This window comes from Muntiacus reevesi, chromosome X (genome assembly GCF_963930625.1).
Source record: "Muntiacus reevesi chromosome X, mMunRee1.1, whole genome shotgun sequence".
NCBI lineage: Eukaryota > Metazoa > Chordata > Mammalia > Artiodactyla > Cervidae > Muntiacus > Muntiacus reevesi.
The window spans coordinates 91,329,624-91,337,930 of record NC_089271.1 but is presented as its reverse complement, the minus strand read 5'-3'; the positions used below and the strand labels follow the sequence as shown (position 1 = coordinate 91,337,930).

The following is an 8,307-nucleotide window of genomic DNA, read 5'->3' as shown; positions in this document are numbered from 1 at the left end:
GGCAATATTATCTTGAGATAAAAATCAGATAAATCCAGCAGAAAAAGAAGAAAACTACAGTGCATTATCACTGATGAGCAGACTCAAAAATCCTCAACAAAATATGAACAACTAGAATTCAGCAACATATGAAAAAAATTATGCATCATGATTAGTCACTCAGTCATGTCCGACTCTCTGTGACCCCATGGACTATACCCCTCCAGGTTCCTCTGTCCATGGAATTTCCCAGGCAAGAATACTGGAGTGGGTTGCCATTTCCTCCTCCAGTGGATCTTCCCAACCCAGGTACCAAACCCAGGTCTCTTGCATTGCAGATGGATTCTTTACCATCTGAGCCACCAGGGAAGCCCCAATATATAAAAATAATTATGCCCACGACTAAGTGAGGTATATTCCCCAGATACAAGGCTGGCTCAATATTTGAAAATAAATGTAATCCAACTATCAACAGACTTTAAAACAAAAAACATATTGTCATTTCAAATGATGTATAAAAAGTGTTTGACTAAATTAAACATCTGTTCATGATAAAAGCTTTCAGCAAATAAGGAATACAAGATAACTTCATTAACCTAGTGAAGAACATCATGAAAAATCAGAGCTAACATCTTCCTTAAGACTGAAAGACTGCAGAAGATGAAGCCGGCCATGGACGAGATGTTTCCCGAGGGCGCCGGGTCGTATGTGGACCTGGACGAGGTAAGGCGGGCCGCGCCGGGCCAGGCGGGAGAGGCTCCTCGGCCGGCTCTTGGGCGCGCTTCTGGACAGGGCCGAGAGAAGGCAGCGGCCTGCAGGGCCCAGTGCTCGCCCTCCCCGTGGTGCCTGCCTTAGCGCTGGGCCCCTGGGAAGCCTATGGGCGGCGGCCGGGGCTGAGGCAGGAGGCAGCACTGGTCTCCTGATAGACTTGGCAGCCAATGAAAAGGCAGTTCACGCAGACTTTTTCAATGATTTTGAAGATCTCTTTGACAATGATGATATCCAGTGAGGTGTGTCCAGCGGTGCATTTGGTCAAGCTTCGCCACGTGGTGGTGTGGTGGGTCTCCTTAAAGGACAGTTTCAGGTGGTTCCAGAGAACTTGTGGGAATCGCTAGAACTAATTTAGGAGATGATTAGCCAAGAAAGAGAAGAAGGTTTTAACAATCTGGAGGAGGCCTGTTAAACTCAGAATGTGGCCAGCTTTTGTCCTTAACTTCAGTTAAAATAAAGTGATGCTATTACTTGCAAAAAAAAAAAAAAAAAAAAGACTGAAAGACTGAATGCTTTCAGAAACAAGGTAAAAATGTCTTCCTCTAACCACTGCTATTCAACACAGTACGAGACATTCTAATCACACAATAAAGCAAGAAAAATGAAATAAATGGGAAAAAGATTGGAAAGGAAGAAATACAATGAATTATCTATAGATGACATGATTGTGTAGAAATTCTGAAGGAAGACACACACATATGCACACACACACACAAACTAATGATACTACACACAATAAGTTGGATGGATCTAAAAGGAATTATGTTGAGTGAAAAATCGAATCTCAAAAGATTATGTAGTGTATGATTCCATTTGTATAACATTCTCAGTGATAAAATTATAGAGACGAAGAACAGATAAGTGGTTGCCAAGACTTAGAGAAAGATGACTGTGACTATAAAGGGGTACAACGATGAATCTACCTGGTTAAGAAACAGTTCTATATTTTTATTATGGTGGTGGTTATAAAAATCTACACATGTATTGCAAACATTATCCTCAGTGGTGAGAAATTGAAAACATTTCCCCTAAAGTCAGGAAAAAGACAAGGGTGCCCGCTCTCACCACTACAATTCAACATAGTTTTGGAAGTTTTAGTCACAGCAATCAGAGGAGAAAAAGAAATAAAAAGAATCCAGAATAGAAAAGAAGAAGTTAAACTCTCACTGTTTGCAGATGATAGGATCCTCTACATAGAAAACCCTAAAGACTCTAACAGAAAATTACTAAAGCTAATCAATGAATATAGTAAAGTTGCAGGATATAAAATTAACACACAGAAATCCCTTGCATTCTTATACACTAACAGAGAAAACAGAAAGAGAAATTAAGGAAACAATACCATTCACCATTGCAACGAAAAGAATAAAATACTTAGGAATAAATCTACCTAAAGAAACAAAAGACCTATATATAGAAAACTATAAAACACTGGTGAAAAAAAATCAAAGATTGCACAAATAGATGAAGAAATATATCATGTTCATGGATTGGAAGAATTAATATAGCGAAAATTAATATACTACCCAAAGCAATCTATAGATTCAATGCAATCCCTATCAAGCTACCAATGGTATTTTTCACAGAACTAGAACAAATAATTTCACAATTTGTATGGAAATACAAAAAAACCTTGAATAGCCAAAGCAATCTTGAGAAAGAAGAATGGAACTGGAGGACTCAACCGGCCTGACCTCAGACTATACTACAAAGATATAGTCATCAAGACAGTATGGTACTGACACAAAGACAGAAATATAGATCAATGGAACAAAATAGAAAACCCAAAGATAAATCCACACAACTACGGACACCTTATCTTTGACAAAGGAGGCAAAAATAAACAATGGAGAAAAGACAATCACTTTAACAAATGGTGCTGGGAAAACTGGTCAACCACTTGTAAAAGAATGACACTAGAACATTTTCTAACACTGTACACAAAAACAAACTCAAAATGGATTAAAGATCTAAATGTAAGACCAGAAACTATAAAACTCCTAGAGGAAAACGTAGGCAAAACACTCTCTGACAGAAATCACAGACCCACCTCCCAGAGTAATGGAAATAAAAGCAAAAATAAACAAATGGGACCTAATTAAACTTAAAAGCTTTTGCACAACAAAGGAAACTATAAGCAGGGTGAAAAGACGGCCTTCAGAATGGGAGAAAATAATAGCAAATGAAGAAACAGACAAAGGATTAATCTCAAAAATATACAAGCAGCTCCTGCAGCTCAACTCCAGAAAAATAAATGACCCAAACAAAAAGTGGACCAAAGAACTAAACAGACGTTTCTCCAAAGAAGACATACAGATGACTAACAAACCCATGAAAAGATACTCAATATCACTCGTTATCAGAAAAATGCAAATCAAAACCACAATGAAGAAAAATAAATTAAAAAAAATAATAAACCACAATGAGGTACCATCTCATGCCAGACAGGATGCTTTGCTATCAAAAAGTCTACAAACAATAAATGCTGGAGAGGGTTCAGAGAAAAAGGAACTCTCTTACACTGTTGGTGGGAATACAAACTAGTACAGTCACTATGGAGAACAGTGTGGAGATTCCTTAAAAAAACTGGAAATAGAACTGCCATATGACCCAGCAATCCCACCGCTGGTCATACACACCAAGGAAACCAGAATTGAAAGAGACATATGTACCCTAAAATTCATCGCAGCACAATTTACAATAGCTTGGACATGGAAGCAATCCAGATGCCCATCGGCAGACAAATGGATAAGAAAGATGTGGTACATATACACAATGGAATATTACTCAGCTATTAAAAAGAGTGCATTTGAGTTTTTTCTAATGAGGTGGATGAAGTTCAGTTCAGTTCAGTCGCTCAGTCGTATCCGACTCTTTGTAACCACATGAACCACAGCACACCAGGCCTCCCTGTCCATCAACAACTCCTGGAGTCCACCCAAACCCGTGTCCATCGAGTCGGTGATGCCATCCAACCACCTCATCCTCTGTCGTCCCCTTCTCCTGCCCTCAATCTTTCCCAGCATCAGGGTCTTTTCCAATGAGTCAACTCTTCACATCAGGTTGCCAAAGTACTGGAGTTTCAGCTTCAACATCAGTCCTTCCAATGAACACCCAGGACTGATCTCCTTTAGTATGAACTGGTTGGATTTCCTTGCAGTCCAAGAGACTCTCAAGAGTCTTCTCCAACACCACAGTTCAAAAGCATCAATTCTTCAGTGTTCCGATTTCTTTATAGTCCAACTCTCATATCCATACATAACCACTGGAAAAACCATAGCCTTGACTAGATGGACTGGAGCCCATTATACAGAGTGAAGTAAGTCAGAAAGAAAAACACCAATACAGTATATTAATGCATATTTATGGAATTTAGAGAGATGGTAACGATGACCCTATATGCGAAACAGCAAAACAGACACAGATGTAAAAATAGACTATTGGATTCTGTGGGAGAAGGCAAGGGTGGGATGATTTGAGCAAATACCACTGAAACATGTATATTACCATATGTGAAACAGATTGCCAGTCCAGGTTCAGTGCATGAGACAGGGTGCTCAGGGCTGCTGCACTGGGATGACCCTGAGGGATGGGATAGGGAGGGAGGTGGGAGGGAGGTTCAGGATGGGGAACACATGTACCCCCATGGCTGATTCATGTCAATGTATGGCAATAACCACTACAATACTGTAAAGTAATTAACCTCCAATTAAAGTTAATTAATTAATTTTAAAATATCTATACATGAAGACCCAGAGGAATCAGGTGGAGAGGGAGGTGGGAGGGGGGATCGGGATGGGGAACACATATAAATCCATGACTGATTCATGTCAATGTATGACAAAAACCACTACAATACTGTAAAGTAATTAGCCTCCAACTAATAAAAATAAATGAAAAAATAAAGTAAAATATCTATACATGTGTTAAAATTGCCCTGAATTTCAGAGACAACTGGATTCCACCTGCAAAAGAATGAATTGGGCCACTTGCTCATACCATTCATGAAAATTAATTTTAAATGGTTGAACCTAAGTATAAGGGATAAAATTATACAACTGTTCTAAGAAAACAGGCATAAATCTTCATGAACTTGGATTGTACAGTGGTTTCTTAGATAAGATACCCAAAGCACAAATAACAAAAGGAATAAGAGGTAAATGGACTTCATCTATTTTTTTAAAATTTTGCTGGAAAGGACACCATTAAGCAAGTAAAAACATGACTCATATAATGGGAGAAAATTTTGCAAGCCACATACCTGATAAAGTTCTTGAATCAAAAATGTATAAATAACTCTTATCACTGAACAATAAAAAGACAAGCAAGCAAGCTTTTCAAATAGACGGAAGATTTGAATAAATACTTCTCCAAAGAAGATATACAAATGGCCTATAAGTACATAAAAAGATGCCCAACATCATTAGACATCAGAGAAATGTAAACTAAAAAACTGGAAATAGAACTGCCATATGACCCAGCAATCCCACTCCTGGGCATACATACTGAGGAAACCAGATCTGAAAGAGACACGTGCACCCCAATGTTCGTTGCAGCACTGTTTATCATAGCCAGGACATGGAAGCAACCTAGATGCCCATCAGCAGACAAATGGATAAGGAAGCTGTGGTACATATACACCATGGAATATTACTCAGCCTTTAAAAAGAATTCATTTGAATCAGTTCTAATGAGATGGATGAAACTGGAGCCCATTATACAGAGTGAAGTAAGCCAGAAAGATAAAGATGAATACAGTATACTAGCACATATATATGGAATTTAGAAAGATGGTAATGATAACCCTATATGCAAAACAGAAAAAGAGACACAGATGTACAGAACAGACTTTTGGACTCTGGGAGAAGGCGAGGGTGGGATGTTTTGAGAGATCAGCATCGAAACATGTATATTATCTATGGTGAAACAGATCACCAGCCCAGGTGGGATGCATGAGACAAGTGCTCGGGCCTGGTGCACTGGGAAAACCCAGAAGGATCGGGTGGAGAGGGAGGTGGGAGGGGGTATCAGGATGGGGAATACATGTAAATCCATCGCTGATTCATGTCAATGTATGACAGGGGCCACTACAATTTTGTGAAGTGATTGGCCTCCAACTAATGAAAATAAATGAAAAAAAAAAAACCACAATGAGATACCTCATTACACACCACAGGATGGCTATAATCAGAATGATAGATAATAAAAATACTATCAAAGAGTGGCAAAGCTGGAACCTTCATACACTGATGATGGAATTGTAAATGGTATAACTGCTTTGAAAAACAATCTGGCAGTTCCTTAACAATTTGTTTCCCATATGACTCAGCAATTCCATGCCTAGGTGTATGATCAAGAGAAATAAAAAGATAGGCCTGTGAAAATTTTGAACATGATGTCATCACAACAATATTCCTAAGAGCCAAAAAAAAAATAAAAACAACCCAAAATCTGCATCAGCTGATGAATGGATAAACAAAATGCTGCATATCCAATGCAACTGAATATTATTTAGCAATAAAAATAAATGAAATACTAATACATGCTACAACATGGATGAATCTTCCAAATATTATGCTAAGTGTAAGAAACTTTTCATAAAAGACTACATATTGTATGATTCCATTTACATGAAATGTACAGAATAGGCAATCAATAGACAGAAAGTAAATTAGTGGTCACCTAAGACTAGGGGTGGGAAGGAAAGATGAGTGACTTCCAACAAAGAATACTCTACACAGCAAACTTTAGATTAGAATTGAAGGAGAGATTCAAAATTTTCTAGACAAGCAAAAGGTAAAGGAGTTCATCAGCACTAGATCAGCCTGATAAAAAATGTTTAAGAGAATTCTTTAAGCCAAAACAAAAGGGCACCAATTAGTAACAGGAAAACATATGAAAGAAAAATTTCATTGGTAAAGGTAAATATACAGTAAAATTCATAAAATCTAAAAAGGGACTGGATTAATCACTTATAAAGCTAGTATGAAGGTTAAAAGACAAAAGTAGTAAAAAAATAACTACAACCATTATTATTTGTCAATGGATACACAAGATAAAAAGATGGAAATTGTGACATCAAGAACATAAATCATGGGGAGGGAAGTAAAAATATAGAGTTCTGGAATACATTCATACTTAAGTTCTTATCACATTAAAATAGACAGTTTGCTATAGGACTCAGGGAACTAAAACCAAGGTTTTGTAACAACCCAGAGAGGTGGAATGGGGAGGGGGAGGGAGATTTAAGAGGAAGGGGACATATGTAAACCTAAAGCTGATTCATGCTGATGTTTGGAAGAAACCAACACAATACTGTAAAGCAATTATTCTTCGATTAAAAATAAATTTAAAAAAACAGTTATAAGTTATTATATGTAAGCCTCATGGTAACCACAAAGCAGAAACTTATACACAAAACATACAGAGAAAGAGTGACAGAAAATCATCAAATCACAAAGGAAGAGAGCAAGAGAAGAGGAACTACAATCAGCCAAGGAAAACAATGAACAAACTTGCAATAAGTACACATCTATCAAAAATTACTTCAAATGTACATGCACTAAACTCTCCAGTCAAAAGACATAAAGTAGCTTGAATGTATATATACAAAAAAAGACCCATATATATGCTACACACAAAATACTGAAAATGAAAGATGGGGAAATATATTCCATGCAAATGAAAACCAGAAGAAAGCTAGAATAGCTATACTTATATCAGACAATATAGACTTTAAGACAAAGACTGTAAAAAGAGAAAAAGTCATTACATCATGATAAAAGGGTCAACACATGAAGGGGATATAACATTTGTAAATACTTATGCACCTAACATAAGAGCATCTAAATAAATAAAGCAAATATTAACAGACCTAAAGTGAGAAACAACAACAACACAAGAGAAGACTCTACAAATGGACATCACTAGATGGTCAACACCTAAATCAGATTGATTATATTCTTTGCAGCCAAAGATGGAGAAGCTCTATACAGTCAGCAAAAACAAGACCAGGAGCTGACTGTGGCTCAGATCATGAACTCCTTATTGCCAAATTCAGACTTAAATTGAAAAAAGTAGGGAAACGACTAGACCATTCAGGTATCACCTAAATCAAAACCCATATTATTATACAGTGGAAGTGAGAAATAGATTCAAGGAATTAGATCTGACAGACAGAGCGCCTGAAGAACTATGGACAGAGGTTCATGACACCATTCAGAAGACAGGGATCAGACCATCCCCAAGAAAAAGAAGTGCAAAAAGGCAAAACGGTTGTCTGAGGAGTTGTGAAAAGAAGAGAAGCAAAAGGCAAAGGAGAAAAGGAAAGAAATACCAATTAGAATGCAGAGTCCCAAAGAATAGCAGGGAGAGACAAGAAAGCCTTCTTCAGTGATCAATGCAAAGAAATAGAGGAAACAATAGAATGGGAAAGACTAGAGATCTCTTCAAGAAAATTAGAGATACCAAGGGAACGTTTCATGCAAATATGGGCACAATAAAGGACAGAAATATTATGGACCTAACAGAAGCAGAAGATATTAAGAAGAGGTGGCA

At 37.5% G+C, this 8,307-nt stretch overlaps 1 protein-coding gene across 1 annotated transcript; it reads left to right on the top strand.

The window, feature by feature from the left end:
• The first annotated feature begins 639 nt into the window (after positions 1–639).
• Positions 640–988, top strand: LOC136154334 (COP9 signalosome complex subunit 9-like). The gene is made up of 2 exons (XM_065916640.1): positions 640–702; positions 878–988. Exons 1-2 carry the CDS (start codon positions 640–642, stop codon positions 986–988), a joined length of 174 nt encoding a protein of 57 aa, XP_065772712.1.
• The last annotated feature ends 7,319 nt before the right edge of the window (positions 989–8,307 follow it).